Source organism: Bacillus rossius, assembly GCF_032445375.1.
Source record: "Bacillus rossius redtenbacheri isolate Brsri chromosome 9 unlocalized genomic scaffold, Brsri_v3 Brsri_v3_scf9_1, whole genome shotgun sequence".
NCBI lineage: Eukaryota > Metazoa > Arthropoda > Insecta > Phasmatodea > Bacillidae > Bacillus > Bacillus rossius.
In genome coordinates, this window is record NW_026962012.1 from 21,452,939 (window position 1) to 21,477,371 (window position 24,433).

General features: G+C 53.5%; 1 protein-coding gene across 1 annotated transcript in view; it reads left to right on the forward strand.

The window, feature by feature from the left end:
• Positions 1-6,869: 6,869 nt before the first annotated feature.
• LOC134542677 (O-acyltransferase like protein-like) overlaps positions 6,870-24,433 on the forward strand; it is a 101,747-nt gene continuing 84,183 nt past the window's right edge. The window contains exons 1-2 of the mRNA XM_063387119.1: positions 6,870-7,182; positions 18,146-18,309. Of these exons, the coding sequence (XP_063243189.1) occupies positions 6,876-7,182; positions 18,146-18,309 (471 nt within the window). The 5' untranslated portion in view covers positions 6,870-6,875. The remainder of the gene's footprint in view (positions 7,183-18,145; positions 18,310-24,433) is intronic.

The following is a 24,433-nucleotide window of genomic DNA, read 5'->3' on the forward strand; positions in this document are numbered from 1 at the left end:
CATCATCGATAACAACGGAAACGTGACATTGTAACTAGGACCCAAAATTGTTAGGTACTAAAAACTAAATAGCTATAAAAATATCTTTAAGATATCCATGATGTTTGGCTCCTCCAGAAGGCAAGTATATCTGAGGGGGAGATAAACGAAGCGGCGCATGTGCTCGGACAGCACGAGGCAAGGGTAGCACCGTGTGCTCGTGTGCAGCGCTGCTGTGGCGAGACACAGAGCTGTGGGCTGTGCAGCCAGGCTGGGACAGCACGAGGCAGGGGTAGCACCGTGTGCTCGTGTGCAGCGCTGCTGTGGCGAGACACAGAGCTGTGGGCTGTGCAGCCAGGCTGGGACAGCACGAGGCAGGGGTAGCACCGTGTGCTCGTGTGCAGCGCTGCTGTGGCGAGACACAGAGCTGTGGGCTGTGCAGCCAGGCTGGGACAGCACGAGGCAGGGGTAGCACCGTGTGCTCGTGTGCAGCGCTGCTGTGGCGAGACACAGAGCTGTGGGCTGTGCAGAGCTGCTGTGGCGAGACACAGAGCTGTGGGCTGTGCAGAGCTGCTGTGGCGAGACACAGAGCTGTGGGCTGTGCAGCCAGGCTGGGACAGCACTAGGCAGGGGTAGCACCGTGTGCTCGTGTGCAGCGCTGCTGTGGCGAGACACAGAGCTGTGGGCTGTGCAGAGCTGCTGTGGCGAGACACAGAGCTGTGGGCTGTGCAGCCAGGCTGGGACAGCACTAGGCAGGGGTAGCACCGTGTGCTCGTGTGCAGCGCTGCTTTGGCGAGACACAGAGCTGTGGGCTGTGCAGAGCTGCTGTGGCGAGACACAGAGCTGTGGGCTGTGCAGCCAGGCTGGGACAGCACTAGGCAGGGGTAGCACCGTGTGCTCGTGTGCAGCGCTGCTGTGGCGAGACACAGAGCTGTGGGCTGTGCAGAGCTGCTGTGGCGAGAAACAGAGCTGTGGGCTGTGCAGCGCTGCTGTGGCGAGACACAGAGCAGTGGGCTGTGCAGAGCTGCTGTGGCGAGACACAGAGCTGTGGGCTGTGCAGAGCTGCTGTGGCGAGACACAGAGCTGTGGGCTGTGCAGCCAGGCTGGGACAGCACTAGGCAGGGGTAGCACCGTGTGCTCGTGTGCAGCGCTGCTGTGGCGAGACACAGAGCTGTGGGCTGTGCAGAGATGCTGTGGCGAGACACAGAGCTGTGGGCTGTGCAGCCAGGCTGGGACAGCACGAAGCAGGGGTAGCACCGTGTTCTCGTGTGCAGCGCTGCTGTGGCGAGATACAGAGCTGTGGGCTGTGCAGCCAGGCTGGGACAGCACGAGGCAGGGGTAGCACCGTGTGCTCGTGTGCAGCGCTGCTGTGGCGAGGCACAGAGCTGTGGGCTGTGCAGCCAGGCTGGGACAGCACGAGGCAGGGGTAGCACCGTGTGCTCGTGTGCAGCGCTGCTGTGGCGAGACACAGAGCTGTGGGCTGTGCAGCCAGGCTGGGACAGCAAGAGGCAGGGGTAGCACCGTGTGCTCGTGTGCAGCGCTGCTGTGGCGAGACACAGAGCTGTGGGCTGTGCAGCCAGGCTAGGACAGCACGAGGCAGGGGTAGCACCGTGTGCTCGTGTGCAGCGCTGCTGTGGCGAGACACAGAGCTGTGGGCTGTGCAGCCAGGCTGGGACAGCACGAGGCAGGGGTAGCACCGTGTGCTCGTGTGCAGCGCTGCTGTGGCGAGACACAGAGCTGTGGGCTGTGCAGAGCTGCTGTGGCGAGACACAGAGCTGTGGGCTGTGCAGAGCTGCTGTGGCGAGACACAGAGCTGTGGGCTGTGCAGCCAGGCTGGGACAGCACGAGGCAGGGGTAGCACCGTGTGCTCGTGTGCAGCGCTACTGTGGCGAGACACAGAGCAGTGGGCTGTGCAGAGCTGCTGTGGCGAGACACAGAGCTGTGGGCTGTGCAGCCAGGCTGGGACAGCACGAGGCAGGGGTAGCACAGTGTGCTCGTGTGCAGCGCTGCTGTGGCGAGACACAGAGCTGTGGGCTGTGCAGAGCTGCTGTGGCGAGACACAGAGCTGTGGGCTGTGCAGAGCTGCTGTGGCAAGACACAGAGCTGTGGGCTGTGCAGCCAGGCTGGGACAGCACGAGGCAGGGGTAGCACCGTGTGCTCGTGTGCAGCGCTGCTGTGGCGAGGCACAGAGCTGTGAGCTGTGCAGCCAGGCTGGGACAGCACGAGGCAGGGGTAGCACCGTGTGCTTGTGTGCAGCGCTGCTGTGGCGAGGCACAGAGCTGTGGGCTGTGCAGCCAGGCTGGGACAGCACGAGGCAGGGGTAGCACCGTTAGCTCGTGTGCAGCGCTGCTGTGGCGAGGCACAGAGCTGTGGACTGTGCAGCCAGGCTGGGACAGCACGAGGCAGGGGTAGCACAGTGTGCTCGTGTGCAGCGCTGCTGTGGCGAGACACAGAGCTGTGTGCTGTGCAGAGCTGCTGTGTCGAGACACAGAGTAGTGGGGTGTGCAGCCAGGCTGGGACAGCACGAGGCAGGGGTAGCACCGTGTGCTCGTGTGCAGCGCTGCTGTGGCGAGACACAGAGCTGTGGGCTGTGCAGAGCTGCTGTGGCGAGATACAGAGCTGTGGGCTATGCAGCCAGGCTGGGACAGCACGAGGCAGGGGTAGCACCGTGTGCTCGTGTGCAGCGCTGCAATGGCGAGGCACAGAGCTGTGGGCTGTGCAGCCAGGCTGGGACAGCACGAGGCAGGGGTAGCACCGTGTGCTCGTGTGCAGCGCTGCTGTGGCGAGACACAAGCAGTGGGCTGTGCAGAGCAGCTGTGGCGAGACACAGAGCTGTGCGCTGTGCAGAGCTGCTGTGGCGAGACACAGAGCTGTGGGCTGTGCAGCCAGGCTGGGACAGCACGAGGCATGGGTAGCACCGTGTGCTCGTGTGCAGCGCTGCTGTAGCGAGACACAGAGCTGTGGGCTGTGCAGCCAGGCTGGGACAGCACGAGGCAGGGGTAGCACCGTGTGCTCGTGTGCAGCGCTGCTGTGGCGAGACACAGAGCTGTGGGCTGTGCAGCCAGGCTGGGACAGCACGAGGCAGGGGTAGTACCGTGTGCTCGTGTGCAGCGCTGCTGTGGCGAGACACAGAGCTGTGGGCTGTGCAGAGCTGCTGTGGCGAGACACAGAGCTGTGGGCTATGCAGCCAGGCTGGGACAGCACGAGGCAGGGGTAGCACCGTGTGATCGTGTGCAGCACTGCTGTGGCGAGGCACAGAGCTGTGGGCTGTGCAGCCAGGCTGGGACAGCACGAGGCAGGGGTAGCACCGTATGCTCGTGTGCAGTGCTGCTGTGGCGAGACACAGAGCTGTGGGCTGTGCAGCCAGGCTGGGACAGCACGAGGCAGGGGTAGCACCGTGTGCTCGTGTGCAGCGCTGCTGTGGCGAGACACAGAGCTGTGGGCTGTGCAGAGCTGCTGTGGCGAGACACAGAGCTGTGGGCTGTGTAGCGCTGCTGTGGCGAGACACAGAGCTGTGGGCTGTGCAGCCAGGCTGGGACAGCACGAGGCAGGGGTAGCACCGTGTGCTCGTGTGCAGCGCTGCTGTGGCGAGACACAGAGCAGTGGGCTGTGCAGAGCTGCTGTGGCGAGACACAGAGCTGTGGGCTGTGCAGCCAGGCTGGGACAGCACGAGGCAGGGGTAGCACAGTGTGCTCGTGTGCAGCGCTGCTGTGGCGAGACACAGAGCTGTGGTCTGTGCAGAGCTGCTGTGGCGAGACACAGAGCTGTGGGCTGTGCAGCCAGGCTGGGACAGCACGAGGCAGGGGTAGCACCGTGTGCTCGTGTGCAGCGCTGCTGTGGCGAGGCACAGAGCTGTGGGCTGTGCAGCCAGGCTGGGACAGCACGAGGCAGGGGTAGCACCGTGTGCTCGTGTGCAGCGCTGCTGTGGTGAGGTACAGAGCTGTGGGCTGTGCAGCCAGGCTGGGACAGCACGAGGCAGGTGTAGCACCGTGTGCTCGTGTGCAGCGCTGCTTTGGCGAGGCACAGAGCTGTGGGCTGTGCAGCCAAGCTGGGACAGCACGAGGCAGGGGTAGCACAGTGTGCTCGTGTGCAGCGCTGCTGTAACGAGACACAGAGCTGTGGGCTGTGCAGAGCTGCTGTGGCGAGACACAGAGCTGTGGGGTGTGCAGCCAGGCTGGGACAGCACGAGGCAGGGGTAGCACCGTGTGCTCGTGTGCAGCGCTGCTGTGGCAAGACACAGAGCTGTGGGCTGTGCAGAGCTGCTGTGGCGAGACACAGAGCTGTGGGCTGTGCAGCCAGGCTGGGTCAGCACGAGGCAGGGGTAGCACCGTGTGCTCGTGTGCAGCGCTGCTGTGGCGAGGCACAGAGCTGTGGGCTGTGCAGCCAGGCTGGGACAGCACGAGGCAGGGGTAGCACCGTATGCTCGTGTGCAGCGCTGCTGTGGCGAGACACAGAGCTGTGGGCTGTGCAGCCAGGCTGGGACAGCACGAGGCAGGGGTAGCACCGTGTGCTCTTGCAGCGCTGCTGTGGCGAGACACAGAGCTGTGCGCTGTGCAGCCAGGCTGGGACAGCACGAGGCAGGGGTAGCACCGTGTGCTTGTGTGCAGCGCTGCTGTGGCGAGACACAGAGCTGTGCGCTGTGCAGAGCTGCTGTGGCGAGACACAGAGCTGTGGGCTGTGCAGCCAGGCTGGGACAGCACGAGGCAGGGGTAGCACCGTGTGCTCGTGTGCAGCGCTCCTGTGGCGAGACACAGAGCTGTGGGCTGTGCAGCCAGGCTGGGACAGCACGAGGCAGGGGTAGCACCGTTTGCTCGTGTGCAGTGCTGCTGTGGCGAGACACAGAGCTGTGGGCTGTGCAGCCAGGCTGGGACAGCACGAGGCAGGGGTAGCACCGTGTGCTCGTGTGCAGCGCTGCTGTGGCGAGACACAGAGCTGTGGGCTGTGCAGAGCTGCTGTGGCGAGACACAGAGCTGTGGGCTGTGCAGCCAGGCTGGGACAGCACGAGGCAGGGATTGCACCGTGTGCTCGTGTGCAGCGCTGCTGTGGCGAGGCACAGAGCTGTGGGCTGTATAGCCAGGCTGGGACAGCACGAGGCAGGGGTAGCACCGTGTGCTCGTGTGCAGCGCTGCTGTGGCGAGGCACAGAGCTGTGGGCTGTGCAGCCAGGCTCGGACAGCACGAGGCAGGGGTAGCACCGTGTGCTTGTGTGCAGCGCTGCTGTGGCGAGGCACAGAGCTGTGGGCTGTGCAGAGCTGCTGTGGCGATACACAGAGCTGTGGGCTGTGCAGCCAGGCTGGGACAGCACGAGGCAGGGGTAGCACCGTGTGCTCGTGTGCAGCGCTGCTGTGGCGAGACACAGAGCTGTGGGCTGTGCAGCCAGGCTGGGACAGCACGAGGCAGGGGTAGCACCGTGTGCTCGTGTGCAGCGCTCCTGTGGCGAGACACAGAGCTGTGGGCTGTGCAGCCAGGCTGGGACAGCACGAGGCAGGGGTAGCACCGTGTGCTCGTGTGCAGCGCTGCTGTGGCGAGACACAGAGCTGTGGGCTGTGCAGCCAGGCTGGGACAGCACGAGGCAGGGGTAGCACCGTGTGCTCGTGTGCAGCGCTGCTGTGGCGAGACACAGAGCTGTGGGCTGTGCAGAGCTGCTGTGGCGAGACACAGAGCTGTGGGCTGTGCAGCCAGGCTGGGACAGCACGAGGCAGGGGTTGCACCGTGTGCTCGTGTGCAGCGCTGCTGTGGCGAGGCACAGAGCTGTGGGCTGTGCAGCCAGGCTGGGACAGCACGAGGCAGGGGTAGCACCGTGTGCTCGTGTGCAGCGCTGCTGTGGCGAGGCACAGAGCTGTGGGCTGTGCAGCCAGGCTCGGACAGCACGAGGCAGGGGTAGCACCGTGTGCTCGTGTGCAGCGCTGCTGTGGCGAGGCACAGAGCTGTGGGCTGTGCAGAGCTGCTGTGGCGATACACAGAGCTGTGGGCTGTGCAGCCAGGCTGGGACAGCACGAGGCAGGGGTAGCACCGTGTGCTCGTGTGCAGCGCTGCTGTGGCGAGGCACAGAGCTGTGGGCTGTGCAGCCAGGCTGGGTCAGCACGAGGCAGGGGTAGCACCGTGTGCTCGTGTGCCGCGCTGCTGTGGCGAGACACAGATGTGTGGGCTGTGCAGCCAGGCTGGGACAGCACGAGGCAGGGGTAGCACCGTGTGCTCGTGTGCAGCGTTGCTGTGGCGAGACACAGAGCTGTGGGCTGTGCAGCCAGACTGGGACAGCACGAGGCAGGGGTAGCACCGTGTGCTCGTGTGCAGCGCTGCTGTGGCGAGACACAGAGCTGTGGGCTGTGCAGCACTGCTGTGGCGAGACACAGAGCTGTGGGCTGTGCAGCACTGCTGTGGCGAGACACAGAGCTGTGGGCTGTGCAGTACTGCTGTGGCGAGACACAGAGCTGTGGGCTATGCAGCACTGCTGTGGCGAGACACAGAGCTGTGGGCTGTGCAGCACTGCTGTGGCGAGACACAGAGCTGTGGGCTGTGCAGCCAGGCTGGGACAGCACTAGGCAGGGGTAGCACCGTGTGCTCGTGTGCAGCGCTGCTGTGGCGAGACACAGAGCTGTGGGCTGTGCAGCCAGGCTGGGACAGCACGAGGCAGGGGTAGCACCGTGTGCTCGTGTGCAGCGCTGCTGTGGCGAGACACAGAGCTGTGGGCTGTGCAGCACTGCTGTGGCGAGACACAGAGCTGTGGGCTGTGCAGCACTGCTGTGGCGAGACACAGAGCTGTGCGCTGTTCCGCCTGGTGACACAGGCACGGGCCCGGCGCAGAGAAAGTGGGAAATTGGGAAGAGGGAAGAAGCAAAGGGGGAAAGTGGGTGGAGAAATGCAGTGTCGAGGCTACGGAGGCTCAGTGTCACGGACATGGCTGGTGGCGACGGAGGCCTGGCGCTGCGACTGGAAGTTAGTAGAGTACACCAGGTGGTTCGGGGCTTGTTGGCCTTGCTGTGCGTGCGTGTGGCGGCGGGGAATGGCTCGCACGTGGTTGGTCTGCACGAGCTGTACAGCTCCCGAGCTCCACCCACAAAGGGCGTGGCTCATCTCGCAGCGCTGCTGGATGTGTACCAACCACGGAGCCTGAGGCTGCCGCCAGGGCTGGGGCTGGACTGTAGCCGAGACCTCGACTCCTTTCTGGTGCATCTGGCCAACAGCAGTGAGTGGGCGGAGCGAAGTGAGTACACACACAGCACCTCAGCCCAATAGACAAACAGATATCTTTTCCGATCTCACAATCGAGGTAGTATTGTTGCATACACCATCAATACATAAACACATTGCAGTAAGTGTCGTTTGCCAATATATATAGGTTTTAATATTTTAATTGTTCCATTATTTATATACTTAATTATAGATGTTTTAGCTACTTTAAATATTTCAAAATTAAAATTTCCAAAAATACATTAATTTAGGTTAAATCTCATGTTATTTTGATATAATTTTTTAAAAAAAATATAACTAAAATGTATGATATTTATGATTCGTCTTAAAAATACTCAAGTAATTAAGTAGTATTTAATAGTATTTCCGGAAAATGGTACATGGTTGTAGTACATGTGGTTCTGATCGCCATCTTGGATTCTGATGACTCGGTGCACATCTTGGCTTATGCAACATTTTTAATTTTTGTTATGGTTGCCAACTTAACATTTTAACTTGAATTCACTATTTGACCTTGACATTTGACATTGACCTGAATATAGACTTCAATCAGCAACTTTAATCCAGCCAATTTGAAATGAAGCTAACCAATCCCTAAATGTTGGACTTTTCGTTACAGTAAAAGCTTCCACCTTTTAGGAATCTAATGGCATGTCCCCTATCTTGGATCTGACATCAAAGTGAAGTTGTTTTTTTTTTCAATTCTGGCGTTATGTCCTCCATCTTACTGTCGTCTACTGGAGGATCTTGGATGTCAAAACCACCATCTTGTATTATTTACTTGTTAGAGGTTGACATCTTGGATACCGCCATATTTGTTTCTCCGTTTGTCCCTAAAGAGCATCAACATCGATCTGTCTCATACGTGTAAGGTCGATGTTCAATTTACAACAAATGTTGCTATGTCCCTTTTCGACATAATAAAGTTAATTTTTCATACAAAATACATTGGAAGTAAGATGATTAGATTCATGCAGCTCGGACCTCTGTGTATGTAAAACATGCGCCTTTAACCGCACGACCATTAAGACATTGCCAGACTAAGAATTAAATGAAATATATAAAAAGTAACACACAAATTCAGACTTATAATTTATATTTATTTTGAAGAAACAAATACATCACCTGCTCAAGCACGTTGCCACCATATTTATTACCAGTACTTGCTACCAAGAGCACTAGAGCCAACAGCATCTGCTAGAATTCGCTGTCACCATATGGTTTTCAGTAATCAGTACAAGGAGTTATAGTGTCATATATTACAATGAACAAGAGGGTGCTGCGGCCATATTGATTTAATTATTACTCGCTAGAGTGAAAGTAGTATATTAAAGTATGTCCTGCTACAGGAGTAGGAGCGAGGTAGTGGTGCCAGGATCCACCGTCTTGGATTGTGATATCAAAGAGGCCATCTTGTATTACCCTAGCCTTGATCTTTTATATTGATCTCGACCATGGGACTTGACCTTGACATGTGACCTTGACCTTGGCTATCAACTTGGATTCCTTATATTTTATGACTTCTTGAAACCGCCATATTGTTTTTGTCTGTTTTTCTGGAGGCTGCCATCTTGGATTCCATCATCTTTGTTTTTCGTGTTTGTTCCTAGAGAGTTTCCTGTGTGTACAGTGTGAACTGTATGTTCATTCCGTTTCCTGTGTGTACTGTGTGTTGATTTAGTTTCTTGTGTGTACTGTGTGTACTGTGTGTTCATTCAGTTTCCTGTGTGTACATTGCGTGTATTGTGCGTACATTGCGTGTCAGTTGCGAGAACATTGTGTGTTGGAGAGAATGGAGTTTTGGAGTTCTTGGAGCACTTGAAGCTGATGGGCAAATTGAGAAATGGAGCTAAATGTAGATAGACCTGATGGCGCGAATTGGAGTTTTTGGAGCCTAGCGTACATTGGTGAGATCGAATCACTGAGACGAGAATGTATTACACCGCATGGAATTTTTTTGATCATATGGGCTTCTATTTTTAATGTTGTTTTGACTCGTGTATTATAGTAAATGGTTCTTAGTAGAATAGAATAGGGGCTCCGGGGACAGGCGCAGGCGCGTGGAGCCGAGAGCCGAACCACCATCCTGGATTGTGATGTCACGGCGGCCATATTGGATGTCCTTGACCTTTGACCTTTACCTTTGACCTTGACCCCTGCGGCCATTTTGGATCCAACATCTAGCATCCGTAATCTTTAAATTGAGCGCCCCACTCATTATGATGAAATTTTCGTAATGATCGCCATATTAATTTTTGTCTGTTCCACTGGGGGCGCCATCTTGGATACCGTCGACTTTGTTTCTGCTGTTTGTTCCTAGAGAGCGCCAGCGTCACTCCGTCTCATCACATAAGGTCGAAGTTCCATTACCTACTATAGATATTATGGTCCTTAATAACATATTAAATTTAATTTTTTATGCAAAATACACTGGAAGCACTGTGATTCGAACCATCGCAACTCTGATCTCTAGGTTGAAAAACATACGCCTTTAACCACACGGCCATCGAGACATTTACCAGACTGAGAATTAAATAAGGTATATATAAAAATAACATGCATATTTGGACTTGTTTTTTTTTTTAATTTTTAGTAATAATAGCACCACCTGTTCGAGACAGAACCACCATTTTGTATTAAGACGAAACTGTTGCAATTATCGTTACGGTCGCCATCTTAAAGATCTGTAATTTTTATGCAAGAAATTCCGAGAAAATTCCAAAAAATAATTTAAAAATTGCATACTTCAAATGTTTGGTTATTTAAACGATTTCGGTCCTCGGTTCGTTTCCCGGCGAGAGTAAACCAGTAATTTATTATTATATTACAAATATTCTCAATAAAAAGTACCGTAATAAAAATGTCTTACACCACTCCCGTCGTTTTGAATTATGTCACCACTTGTATCAATCATCGTGAAAGGCGCCATAATGAAAATCTTTATTTATTATCCGATTTTAATGAAAAAATTCCAAAATTCATTAAATAAATTTGTAATCTATATACTGATTGATTAGATCGATTCCTGTCCTAGATTCTAAACCGGTATGAGCAAAAAAAAAAAAAACTGATCCTCCCTCCACAGAAGCCACCTACAGACTTACCTCACACCACCAATACCAAGGTATATATATATATATATGTCAACTGATATGACACCATGTCCGCCACATTGTCTTCGTCCACTGGAGGCCACCATTCTGTTCTCGTCTGCTGGAGGACACCATCTTGTGTGTGTACTCGTCTTACTATCATTACCAACAAGCTAGTTTTGTTCTAACCTGCTAGAGTGCAGTAATCATTTATTACTACTGAGGTGCCCACCATCTTGAAATTTGGTCACCATCTTTATTCGTGTATTTATTTAGCTAGAAATTCGGGAAAAAAATCCAAAATTAATTAAAAATATCACTCATTAATTTTCATTTTGAATAGATGGATTCCTGTCCTCGATTTGATTCTTGACCAGTGACAGGTGTAACTAATAATATTAAATGTATTTAATATTTGATTTTCCATTACCTTTCGTGGAATTTATTAATCATTCACTCTACGAAAATCAACTCAAGACAATATACCTGACCAACGAATTAAATACAGTACCGCTATACCTTACATGAAAGTATAATTTTTCGATAATATACATAACATTAAAAACATTCATGTACAAAGCCAAACATACAGGCCATGTGTATCCGGACCATGAGACCAACACATGACAATATCAGACGTATATGCTAGTCATTTCCGGACCAAGTGACCTTGAAAAATATTTTAGTAACACCAAGAGGTTTTGAACTAGTAAATATTCAGTCACTACAGATTTTACTGAAGCGCAATCAACAAAAAGGAAACACCATCAACAAAACGATACCACATTTGAAAGCACAATCAAAGAAGGCAGCACATTTGGAAGCACTATCAACAAAAAGGCAGCACATTTGGAAGCACCATCAACAAAAAGGCAGCACATTTGGAAGCACCATCAACAAAAAGACAGCACATTTGGAAGTACCATCAACAAAAAGGCTGCACATTTGGAAGCACAATCAGAAAAGGCAGCACAATTGGAAGCACCATCAACACAAAGGCAGCACATTTGGAAGCACAATAAAAAAAGGCAGCACAATTGGAAGCACCATCAAAAAAGGCAGCACAATTGGAAGCACCATCAACAAAAAGGCCACACATTTGCAAGCACAAGTTACGAGAAGTAAGTCTTAGTTAGAAATCAGAATACAATAACTCAAAACATTAAATTTTTACTTTTCATATTTAATTTATTTCTCAACATTATACAAATGTAAGTAAAAGAAGCCATTAATGTATGTAGCCAGCTTTCCTCAGTTCTTTGAGTATGGAGGATATTTCTTTGATGCACGAATAGTTTGCTGCACAAAGCGAACCATGTAGAAGTCTTAGCTGGTCAACGAATATGTTTGGATATTTCCATGAGGTGTAATCAATCTCTTCTACCACCATATTACTTGCTTGTTTATTATAAATACTTTTAATATCACAATCTTCCCAGTTATCAGAATAAGTTTTATCTGATTTATTTATTATAACACGTCGTTTCCATCGTTTCGGTCTCAGGACACCACCACATTATCGATCTTGTTAGCGTTAGGTACTTCATCACATTCTATGCCTTTGTCATCAGCCTCATAGTCACTGTAGCAATCACCGTAGAAGGCATCGTCTTCACCCAGATTACCGTAAGAATTCGATATCGATGATGTTGAAGTGTCTTCATCGTCTAAATGCTTCCTTTTGGAGTCCATAATTTTTACAAAGTAGGTACTAAAGATCTACTTGAATTCGGCTGGAATGTATTCTCACTTTTCACGTTAAGTATTCTTCCATTGTCTTCATTTTTCCATAAATCATCAACGTCCTTCAATTAAAGTTCTTTGTCGATATCGGAAGAGACACAAACATAATCTCTCCCAAGACAAGGAAAATTAATGTCGTAATGCAGATCACTCTTCCTTAGTCTAGTAGATACATCGTTGTCCTCTAGTTTGTACGCAGGCTTGGCGTTACAAGTTGTGTCATGTGTTTTTATGCTCTTTCCCCGCGTAAACGACTTGCTACATCGAACACAACTTATCATATTGCGTAGTGGATTTTTAACACAGTCATTCTTCTCGTGTTGTCTTCTATTCTTTCTCAAGATAAATTCTTTGCTGCAAAACGTACACCTGTGTCCTTTCGATACAACGTCAGACACCGAATCAGGATTCATATTAGTTACTGAGACTAATGCCAGATGCAAAACTGAGTGTTTTAAACTAGATCCATTACGTAAATAGAATTTTTTTCATATTTCATCAGCGAGAATTAAGTTACATCATACAAAATAACTTGTTACAAGTAGTTCCGATTATTAGCACGAGATGTCGTCACGTGTTGTATTTAGTCATAATTCATTTAGTTCTTTTATGTGGGATGCGGGATGCTCACTAACGATCGCAAAAGAATGTAACCGTGGTGCTGTGCTCAAAACAAAACCATAATTATTGATAATAAATGTCCGGTGGAAGCGTCAGGCTAATTATCTAAAAGAACTTGCCAGAGGGGCACAGCCCACTTACAAACACAATTTAAAATTAACCTCCCTGACAGTAGGAAAGGTTACGTGGATTGTGGTTTCAAGTAGCAGCAAATGAAAACACTCGTATGGTTTGGTTTCATTAGAGGCTTTTACTGTTGATTAGTAGTTTAGTATCTTGTCATTGATAGGTTTCTTACATTAGAAAATATCTTACGGCATTACAGCCATTACAAACAAAACTGCTAACAATGTCAGATTCTTATTTTTGATACATTACATTGAGTAACTAACGAATAAAAGAAAGAAGAAAGAGGGGCCGGGGGGGGGGGAACACCATTTCATACTATGCTATGTTCAACTGTTTAGGAACATTGAGCTCGCAGGCTCATCAAACAAATATATGTGTTTAAAATACAATATTTTATAATAATATGGAAAACGTCCTAAAACTGGCGGAGTTATAAACTGTTCTTCACTTCTTTTTGAGGGGTGCCGAAAGATGGAGGGAGACTCCGTTATAGAGGCTCACGAGTTACATGTTGAGGTGTAAAATATGGCGCCGGAACTGGGCCGCCATCTTGAACTGGTCTGGGGTCCTTGAAGTACTCTGGGATTCTGGAACCCTCTGGGATTCTGGAACCCTGCCTGTAACCAATAATCCACCTGGATTAGCTTGGTTAGCAGGCAGTTTATGACGGGCGAAGTTAAGCCCAAAAAAAAGGCAACCTAACAGGTTTGTGTGGGGCGAAGTGCAGCTTACCTTAGCTGGCAGGGTGAAGTAGATAGTGGCTGTCCCTGGGGGTGATCCGGGGATGCGCGGCACGGGAGCTCGCGGTAGCCATAGAAGAAATAGCTATGGCGAAAACCAAAGAAAACTAAAGTTAAACTTGACTATTTGGGCAGCTACTAAGAAAAACTAAAAAAAAATCTAGGCGACATGGCCTGGCTCAGAAACAACTACATTATTGCCGAAAGCGGATCACGATAGCTGCTGGTCGTTACTGCGACCTGTTGCAAAGATGCGCGCTGGACGAGAGCTGCCCTCAAAATCCCTGAAAATGGCGCCGGGACGCTAACTTAAACTTTAGTCCCGTCGTCTGTTCCTCTGGAGGAGGGGATCGGGAACCCCGAAGTGCTCCGAAGGGCTCCGAAAGAAAAAAAAAAGGGCTCCAGCGACCTATCGACTGAGTGTGAGGTCGACTGTTTCTCCTGGAGGGGATAGGGTGGTCAGTAGTGTGCTCTCGCTCTCAGCTGGTTCGTCCTTTCGTCGATAGATGGTGTAGGCATGCAGGTCGGAGTCTCGCAGAGACCATCGCGGCACTTGATGGCCGCCATTTTGCAAGTGGGGGGGGGGATTTTGGCCTTGAGAGGGGACATTGCCGCGGCTGGCCGATGACCGCTGTGGACCAGGATGGGGTGGGGGGTATGTCCGGTGAATGACCTGCCCTGGGAGAATTCGCCGGCCAGACGTCGGGACGTGCGGCGGAACTTGAAAAAAGGACACCAAAACGTGTTAGAGACCGCAAACTTCAGCACACCTCCGAGAAGGGGTGGGGGTGACCATGGGAAGCTTAGGGCGGCTACTTTCGTCACGCGTAGCGCTAAACTCGTGACGAAACGCGACGGCCAGTGGATACCGTTGCTGATGATAGTCCTGTAGTCGGCTAGACCCAGCAAATTTGGTGGGAAACGGTGGTGAGAGCACTATGCTGCTCAACAAGGTAACCTGCCGGTACACTTGACCGAACAAGTTTGGATGGGGCGAAAGCGTAAAATTAAAGTCATAAAAAAATTTAAAATTTTGTAAAACTAAGAAAAATAAAAAAAATCGTGCCTAAAGTAGCACTGATTCGGCACAAGAAGAAAGGCTTCACTAAGCACCAAGGACAAGGAAGTTCGTCTTGTACGTTAGTACTTCACAGATGTCTCATGGTATATTATTTGACCGAGTAATGTTTTTTTTTTAATTCCACCTGGTAAAAAAATTGCAAGTGCGTATTTAGTAGCAGAAATTAACGAATTAAATGTAACTCCAAATAAAATGTCATGACATATTAGGTAAAAATTCCTTCATGCAGATAGCTGTTTCTCAGAATAGACAGAAACACTTGAAGGAACCACAGGAATAATCAGGAGGACACGGAGAAAACCATAAACATATTGAAAAGAATATTCAGGAGCAAACGTATTGACAAGAATAATCGGGAGCACACGGAGAAAACCATTACACGTTTCTTTGATATCATATAAATACAGAAAAAATAAATTGAAATAAATTAATAAAAAATTATAAATGAAAAAAATTCCAATAAATACATAAACTTCTGGCTTGTAATAGAACTCTATCTTTGCTCAACAATGAGAAGTTCACAAGCTAGCAGAATCTGCTTATGTATTTCTATTCTGATGTAACGTTTACGGGGTCATTACAAAATGTGGAACTGAAGTTAACTTGCCAAGCACCGCGCCGTACACAATGAGCGCTGTGCAGCTTATGAAGCGGGGGGAAGGGGGGTGTTGTAGCGCGGCGTGGTACGGCGCGGTGTAGGAGAGGAAATATGCCTAATTGTGCTTACACGAGCGGGTAGACACGTGAGGGCAGACGACTGTGCCACACGCATGCGTATACTGAATATTTCCGCTTCAAATTCATTATTATTCACTGCAAATTTATTACAATTCGATTTGCTTACACGATTTTTTGTTTATTTAATTAATGTTCTTCGTGAAATACAATTAACTTTAATTTTTTGGGTTAGGTTATTATTTTTTTCTTTAGTTGGGTCATTGTTTTGTTTACTTCATTCGTCAAAAGTAGATTACTTTCGAATTTAGCTAGATGTTATTACGTCATTATTATTTGTTGTACATTTGGATATTAGCTAGGTTCCCGAGAACGGTAACTCCTTTTGTTTATTTTGTAATAACAAACAATCTCAGTACAATTTTTTTTCATAAGCTTTTTGTTTGTTTTTGTGAATCAAACATAAAATAACATTGTTGTCATTAATTTTGTAGTTGGTTAGCGTGTGTATTTTCGTAATACCTAGTTATAATATTTTGTGTTCTTTATGTTCTTAAAAAAAATAAATAAGTTTATTTTGCTTTGATTATGTTCTTAAGTTAAGTGTAAAATGTTATAGTATAGAGGTTTTGTTTATTTGGGTCAATAAAAGTAGTCAAATACTAACTCATTTAGATTCTTAAATATAATGTATTTTCTTATAAAATTGAATAAATGTAAATAAGTTATTTTCGTAATCGGAAGTATTGTTTTCTGTGTTTACGGTCAAAAGTAAAATAAAGTGTAAATAGTTATAGGTATGTTGTTAACAAGTCACATCATCCCCTATAGAGTTTCTCAACTCTTTAGAAATATCAGGAGTGCCTTCCCATAAGTTGAGGCTGAAAGTTGGTGTTCCAGTCCTATTAATGAGAAATCTTGACGCGCCAAGGCCATGTAATGGTACACGGCAACAAATTACACATCTGGGGCACAACATTATAATAGCTACAATCATGACTGGAATGGCAAAAGGAGATAATGTTTTGATACCTCGTATTCCAATAATTCCGACTGATTTGCCATTTCAATTTAAAAGAGTTCAGTTCCCCTGAAAGCAGCATTTGCAATAACAATTAATAAAGCTCAAGGACATACGCTTAAAGTTACAGGAGTTCATTTAAAAAAAAATGTATTTTCCCATGGGCAACTCTACGTGGCATGCTCACGTGTATCAAATCCGCAAAATCTTTATGTTTTGGCAAAAGATGGGTAAACGAAAAACCTAGTTTTTAAAAATGTACTTAAATAAACTCATATTAATACTTTATACCTTATCTAATAATATACTTTAATAATTTAATAAGTTAAGGTATTTATACGTATGTGTCTTATTTGTAAAATAATTAGCCTATATAAATAAAACTGGTACCCAAAGACACTATTCCACGCGGACGAAGTCACGGGCACAGCTAGTGTTTTTTAAATTTAATATTTTTGACGTGACGTCTAATAAATCGATGAACGCGGGCTGCACGCACGAAAAAGTGTCCCGTTACGCTGTGTCCCGTTACGCTCATTGTACGCTTACCCCGCATCTATCTCTCTTCCACTCGATTGGAACAACCATCGATTTGACTTTTTGGAGGCACATTAAACTTGAAACACTCCCATTCGTTTCCTACTTTTACTATCATCGTCCTATCCTTAACAGAAAAACACAGATTGGATAAAGTTAAATAGTAAACATGTATAAAAGTTATAGTTAAAATAATCTCTTCGTTGAAGTAATAGGTAAACATATTTGAATTAATGAGTGCAAATAAAAGTAAATTTATCAATTAAATTGTAGATTTCATTTCACTCCTTCTATGTATCCATACAAAATAGTGATAATTCAATAAAAATTATTCAATTTTATTCATAAAAGTATGTAATCATTTCATCAATGTTATGTCATGACGTTGTCACGTTAAAATATCATCTGTAAACCGACTTTACAGACAACTAATTTTTTTTTTTTACATTTTCTGGTACAAGTTATGGATTTTCAAAATGGCTACCATAAAGAAGATTGCAATGCGTTTTTAAAATTATATATGATAATGTTTTTATGTATTAATTGTTTTTATGAATTTAAATTTTTTCTGATTTTCTAGCACAAAAATTATGTACTTTCAAGATGGCAGAATTAACGAAAATTTTAACGGTGACAAAATAATTTAAAATGTCGGAAAGTTTTTGAACTCAAAATAGCATAATTCAAAATGTCGGAAAGTTCTAGAAAACAAAATGGCGAAATCTAAGATGGCAGATCCAAGATGACCACCAGAGTCAAGGTCAAGGTCGCACTAGATGGCTGCCGTGATGTCACAATCCAAGATGGCGGTCGGAATGCCATGCTGCACAGCCGGATGCCCTTCTGTATACTACTGGTGTCATGTGATTGCTGGTGAGTGCAGGCAGACTTGTGTGGCTAGAGTGCAGTTTTAAGTCAGGAAACAATTGCAGCTTGTGTGCTGATTAAGCAAGTAGACAAGTGTATTTTGTGTGCTCGTGGAGCGGGCAGTTTGGCAGTTTGGTGTGGTGTGTGAGGAAGTGATGCAGGCAGACTGTTTTGCTGTTTGTGTGGTGATGGAAGCAGAGAGGTGTGGTGTGTGAGGAGGTGATGCAGGCAGACTGGTTTGCTGTTGGTGTGGCGATGGAAGCAGAGAGGTGTGGTGTGTGAGGAGGTGATGCAGGCAGACTGGTTTGCTGTTGGTGTGGCGATGGAAGCAGAGAGGTGTGGTGTGTGAGGAGGTGATGCAGGCAGACTGGTGTGTTGTTGGTGTGGTGATGGAAGCAGAGAGGTGAGGTGTGTGAGCTGGTAAACCAGGCACGTGCTGGTGAAGCAGGGAACTGGTGTGTTGTTGGCAGTGTGGGACGCAAGTGGACGCTACAGCTCACAGTTGCTGTGGGGCAACAACTTCTGGCTGGGCTCGATCACGCAGTGCCAGGACCTCGCCAGACTGCAGTACCCGCCCTTTCAAGTGCATTTCTTCGTGACTTCTCTACTCATCAACATCAGTGTCATTCCTCAGGTAGGCCTCTCTCTAGTCGCATGTGCTATCACCTTTGGAAAGAAAACACTCCAATCTTATAATTAATTGTATTTACATTACAATGTTGCATTCGTAAATATAATTTTAAATTTAACACAACTTTATTCTCAGTACGAATTGAGATATTTTAAAGGGGCTCATTAGTGACCAAATATTTTAGAAAGGATATTCGGAAGGTACGATACAATTAATTTTGTAAAAATCTCTCAAGCATTATTCTGGGAAGCAGTAAAACAATACAATTATTTTATCTGACTACCCATAATCCCTATTAGCACATCGCCTTGCTCCTCGTACAAACGAGGACTGCAGGAGAACTGTGTATGACTATATATTTGCTCACATACACCCCTCCCCCATCAACCTGAACGGAAAGGTAAACCAGCAACGCAACTGACCGGGGAAAAATACAATAAGATCACCAACTTTTAATAGCGACTGGTATGATATTCTTGGGAACAGATGTGATGCTGCTGGCAAGAGGAGAGACATTGGGATTACAGATTATGTCCTTTACTCCCTTTCTCGACTTTGCATCACCCTCACTGTGTCTTAATGTCGTTCTAGGCCATTTGGTGTTACCAGTGAGCCTGGTAACTTTTGTATAAAGTTTGCATTGTATTTAATGTAATTTTCTGTTAAAGGTTTATTTTTAAATGTAATATTTTAAACTCTTTTTTGTTAATGAGCTCATTTAGTTTATGTTGATTTTAATAATAATTCAAGAAACTTGTAATTTTTTCTGGCGTGACCGAAGGTCGACTTGCCACGCTTTTCAACACCATATCGTTATGGTTTTCGCTACGCGATTGCGAGGGGCGGCAAGGGAACCGCTACGCAGCGCATGTGACAGGTGGCCGGGCCGGTGGCAGGTGACGAGCGGCAGGTGGACGGAGGCAGGTTGGTAGTGGTCGGTGGCAGGTGGCCAGTGACAAGTGGCCGGTGGCAGGTGGCCGGTGGCAGGTGGCAGGTGGAAGGTGGCCGGTGGCAGGTGGCCGGGCCGGTGGCAGGTGACGGGCGGCAGGTGGACGGAGGCAGGTTGGTAGTGGTCAGTGGCAGGTGGCCAGTGGCAGGTGGCAGGTGGCCGGTGGCAGGTGGAAGGTGGCAGGTGGCAGGTGGCCGGGCCGGTGGCAGGTGGCGGGCGGCAGGTGGACGGAGGCAGGTTGGTAGTGGTCGGTGGCAGGTGGCCAGTGGCAGGTGGCAGGTGGCCGGTGGCAGGTGGCAGGTGGCAGGTGGCCGGGCCGGTGGCCGGTGGACGGAGGCAGGTTGGTAGTGGTCGGTGACAGGTGGCCAGTGGCAGGTAGCAGGTGGCCGGTGGCAGGTGACGAGCGGCAGGTGGACGGAGGCAGGTTGGTAGTGGTCGGTGGCAGGTGGCCAGTGACAAGTGGCCGGTGGCAGGTGGCAGGTGGAAGGTGGCCGGTGGCAGGTGGCAGGTGGAAGGTGGCCGGTGGCAGGTGGCCGGGCCGGTGGCAGGTGACGGGCGGCAGGTGGACGGAGGCAGGTTGGTAGTGGTCGGTGGCAGGTGGCCAGTGGCAGGTGGCAGGTGGCCGGTGGCAGGTGGCAGGTGGCAGGTGGCCGGTGGCAGGTGGAAGGTGGCAGGTGGCAGGTGGCCGGGCCGGTGGCAGGTGGCAGGTGGCCGGGCCGGTGGCAGGTGGCCGGTGGCAGGTGGCAGGTGACGGGCGGCAGGTGGACGGAAGCAGGTTGGTAGTGGTCGGTGGCAGGTGGCCAGTGGCAGGTGGCAGGTGGCAGGTGGCAGGTGGCCGGGCCGGTGGCAGGTGGCGGGCAGCAGGTGGACGGAGGCAGGTTGGTAGTGGTCGGTGGCAGGTGGCCAGTGGCAGGTGGCAGGTGGCAGGTGGCAGGTGGCAGGTGGCCGGGCCGGTGGCAGGTGGCGGGCAGCAGGTGGACGGAGGCAGGTTGGTAGTGGTCGGTGGCAGGTGGCCAGTGGCAGGTGGCAGGTGGCAGGTGGCAGGTGGCCGGGCCGGTGGCAGGTGGCGGGCGGCAGGTGGACGGAGGCAGGTTGGTAGTGGTCGGTGGCAGGTGGCCAGTGGCAGGTGGCAGGTGGCCGGTGGCAGGTGGAAGGTGGCAGGTGGCAGGTGGCCGGGCCGGTGGCAGGTGGCGGGCGGCAGGTGGACGGAGGCAGGTTGGTAGTGGTCGGTGGCAGGTGGCCAGTGGCAGGTGGCAGGTGGCCGGTGGCAGGTGGAAGGTGGCAGGTGGCAGGTGGCCGGGCCGGTGGCAGGTGGCGGGCGGCAGGTGGACGGAGGCAGGTTGGTAGTGGTCGGTGGCAGGTGGCCAGTGGCAGGTGGAGGGTGGCCGGTGGCAGGTGACAGGTGGCAGGTGGCCGGGCTGGTGGCCGGTGGACGGAGGCAGGTTGGTAGTGGTCGGTGGCAGGTGGCCAGTGGCAGGTGGCAGGTGGCCGGTGGCAGGTGGCAGGTGGCAGGTGGCCGGGCCGGTGGCCGGTGGATGGAGGCAGGTTGGTAGTGGTCGGTGGCAGGTGGCCAGTGGCAGGTGACAGGTGGCCGGTGGCAGGTGGCAGGTGGAAGGTGGCCGGTGGCAGGTGGCCGGACCGGTGGCAGGTGACGGGCGGCAGGTGGACGGAGGCAGGTTGGTAGTGGTCGGTGGCAATTGGCCAGTGGCAGGTGGCAGGTGGCCGGTGGCAGGTGGAAGGTGGCAGGTGGCAGGTGGCCGGGCCGGTGGCAGGTGGCGGGCGGCAGGTGGACGGAGGCAGGTTGGTAGTGGTCGGTGGCAGGTGGCCAGTGGCAGGTGGCAGGTGGCCGGTGGCAGGTGGCAGGTGGCAGGTGGCCGGGCCGGTGGCCGGTGGACGGAGGCAGGTTGGTAGTGGTCGGTGACAGGTGGCCAGTGGCAGGTAGCAGGTGGCCGGTGGCAGGTGACGAGCGGCAGGTGGACGGAGGCAGGTTGGTAGTGGTCGGTGGCAGGTGGCCAGTGACAAGTGGCCGGTGGCAGGTGGCAGGTGGCAGGTGGCAGGTGGCCGGGCCGGTGGCAGGTGGCGGGCAGCAGGTGGACGGAGGCAGGTTGGTAGTGGTCGGTGGCAGGTGGCCAGTGGCAGGTGGCAGGTGGCCGGTGGCAGGTGGAAGGTGGCAGGTGGCAGGTGGCCGGGCCGGTGGCAGGTGGCGGGCAGCAGGTGGACGGAGGCAGGTTGGTAGTGGTCGGTGGCAGGTGGCCAGTGGCAGGTGGCAGGTGGCCGGTGGCAGGTGGAAGGTGGCAGGTGGCAGGTGGCCGGGCCGGTGGCAGGTGGCCGGTGGCAGGTGGCAGGTGGCAGGTGGCAGGTGGCCGGGCCGGTGGCAGGTGGCGGGCAGCAGGTGGACGGAGGCAGGTTGGTAGTGGTCGGTGGCAGGTGGCCAGTGGCAGGTGGCAGGTGGCCGGTGGCAGGTGTAAGGTGGCAGGTGGCAGGTGGCCGGGCCGGTGGCAGGTGGCCGGTGGCAGGTGGCAGGTGACGGGCGGCAGGTGGACGGAGGCAGGTTGGTAGTGGTCGGTGGCAGGTGGCCAGTGGCAGGTGGCAGGTGGCAGGTGGCAGGTGGAAGGTGGCCGGTGGCAGGTGGCCGGGCCGGTGGCAGGTGGCAGGTGGCAGGTGGCCGGGCCGGTGGCCGGTGGACGGAGGCAGGTTGGTAGTGGTCGGTGGCAGGTGGCCAGTGACAAGTGGCCGGTGGCAGGTGGCCGGTGGCAGGTGGCAGGTGGAAGGTGGCCGGTGGCAGGTGGCCGGGCCGGTGGCAGGTGGCAGGTGGCAGGTGGCAGGTGGCAGGTGGCCGGGCCGGTGGCAGGTGACGGGCAGCAGGTTGACGGAGGCAGGTTGGTAGTGGTCGGTGGCAGGTGGCCAGTGGCAGGTGGCAGGTGGCCGGTGGCAGGTGGCCGGGCCGGTGGCAGGTGGCAGGTGGCAGGTGGCCGGGCCGGTGGCCGGTGGACGGATGCAGGTTGGTAGTGGTCGGTGGCAGGTGGCCAGTGGCAGGTGGCAGGTGGCCGGTGGCAGGTGGCAGGTGGCCGGGCCGGTGGCAGGTGGCGGGCAGCAGGTGGACGGAGGCAGGTTGGTAGTGGTCGGTGGCAGGTGGCCAGTGGCAGGTGGCAGGTGGCAGGTGGCAGGTGGCAGGTGGCCGGGCTGGTGGCAGGTGGCGGGCAGCAGGTGGACGGAGGCAGGTTGGTAGTGGTCGGTGGCAGGTGGCCAGTGGCAGGTGGCAGGTGGCCGGTGGCAGGTGGCAGGTGGCCGGGCCGGTGGCCGGTGGACGGAGGCAGGTTGGTAGTGGTCGGTGGCAGGTGGCCAGTGGCAGGTGGCAGGTGGCAGGTGGCAGGTGGCAGGTGGCCGGGCCGGTGGCAGGTGGCGGGCAGCAGGTGGACGGAGGCAGGTTGGTAGTGGTCGGTGGCAGGTGGCCAGTGGCAGGTGGCAGGTGGCCGGTGGCAGGTGGCAGGTGGCCGGGCCGGTGGCCGGTGGACGGAGGCAGGTTGGTAGTGGTCGGTGGCAGGTGGCCAGTGGCAGGTGGCAGGTGGCCGGTGGCAGGTGGCAGGTGGCAGGTGGCCGGGCCGGTGGCCGGTGGACGGAGGCAGGTTGGTAGTGGTCGGTGGCAGGTGGCCAGTGGCAGGTGGCAGGTGGCCGGTGGCAGGTGGCAGGTGGCCGGGCCGGTGGCAGGTGGCGGGCAGTTGGTGGACGGAGGCAGGTTGGTAGTGGTCGGTGGCAGGTGGCCAGTGGCAGGTGGCAGGTGGCAGGTGGCAGGTGGCAGGTGGCCGGGCCGGTGGCAGGTGGCGGGCAGCAGGTGGACGGAGGCAGGTTGGTAGTGGTCGGTGGCAGGTGGCCAGTGGCAGGTGGCAGGTGGCCGGTGGCAGGTGGCAGGTGGCAGGTGGCCGGGCCGGTGGCCGGTGGACGGAGGCAGGTTGGTAGTGGTCGGAGGCAGGTGGCCAGTGGCAGGTGGCAGGTGGCAGGTGGCAGGTGGCAGGTGGCCGGGCCGGTGGCAGGTGGCGGGCAGCAGGTGGACGGAGGCAGGTTGGTAGTGGTCGGTGGCAGGTGGCCAGTGGCAGGTGGCAGGTGGCCGGTGGCAGGTGGCAGGTGGCAGGTGGCCGGGCCGGTGGCCGGTGGACGGAGGCAGGTTGGTAGTGGTCGGTGGCAGGTGGCCAGTGGCAGGTGGCAGGTGGCCGGTGGCAGGTGGCAGGTGGCAGGTGGCCGGGCCGGTGACCGGTGGACGGAGGCAGGTTGGTAGTGGTCGGTGGCAGGTGGCCAGTGGCAGGTGGCAGGTGGCCGGTGGCAGGTGGCCGGGCCGGTGGCAGGTAGCAGGTGGCAGGTGGCCGGGCCGGTGGCAGGTGACGGGCGGCAGGTGGACGGAGGCAGGTTGGTAGTGGTCGGTGGCAGGTGGCCAGTGGCAGGTGGCAGGTGGCCGGTGGCAGGTGGAAGGTGACCGGTGGCAGGTGGCCGGGCCGGTGGCAGGTGGCAGGTGGCAGGTGGCAGGTGGCCGGGCCGGTGGCAGGTGACGGGCGGCAGGTGGACGGAGGCAGGTTGGTAGTGGTCGGTGGCAGGTGGCCAGTGGCAGGTGGCAGGTGGCCGGTGGCAGGTGGAAGGTGGAAGGTGGCAGGTGGCCGGGCCGGTGGCAGGTGGCGGGCGGCAGGTGGACGGAGGCAGGTTGGTAGTGGTCGGTGGCAGGTGGCCAGTGGCAGGTGGCAGGTGGCCGGTGGCAGGTGGCAGGTGGCAGGTGGCCGGGCCGGTGGCCGGTGGACGGAGGCAGGTTGGTAGTGGTCGGTGGCAGGTGGCCAGTGGCAGGTGGCAGGTGGCCGGTGGCAGGTGGCAGGTGGCCGGGCCGGTGGCCGGTGGACGGAGGCAGGTTGGTAGTGGTCGGTGGCAGGTGGCCAGTGGCAGGTGGCAGGTGGCCGGTGGCAGGTGGCAGGTGGAAGGTGGCCGGTGGCAGGTGGCCGGACCGGTGGCAGGTGACGGGCGGCAGGTGGACGGAGGCAGGTTGGTAGTGGTCGGTGGCAGGTGGCCAGTGGCAGGTGGCAGGTGGCCGGTGGCAGGTGGAAGGTGGCAGGTGGCAGGTGGCCGGGCCGGTGGCAGGTGGCGGGCGGCAGGTGGACGGAGGCAGGTTGGTAGTGGTCGGTGGCAGGTGGCCAGTGGCAG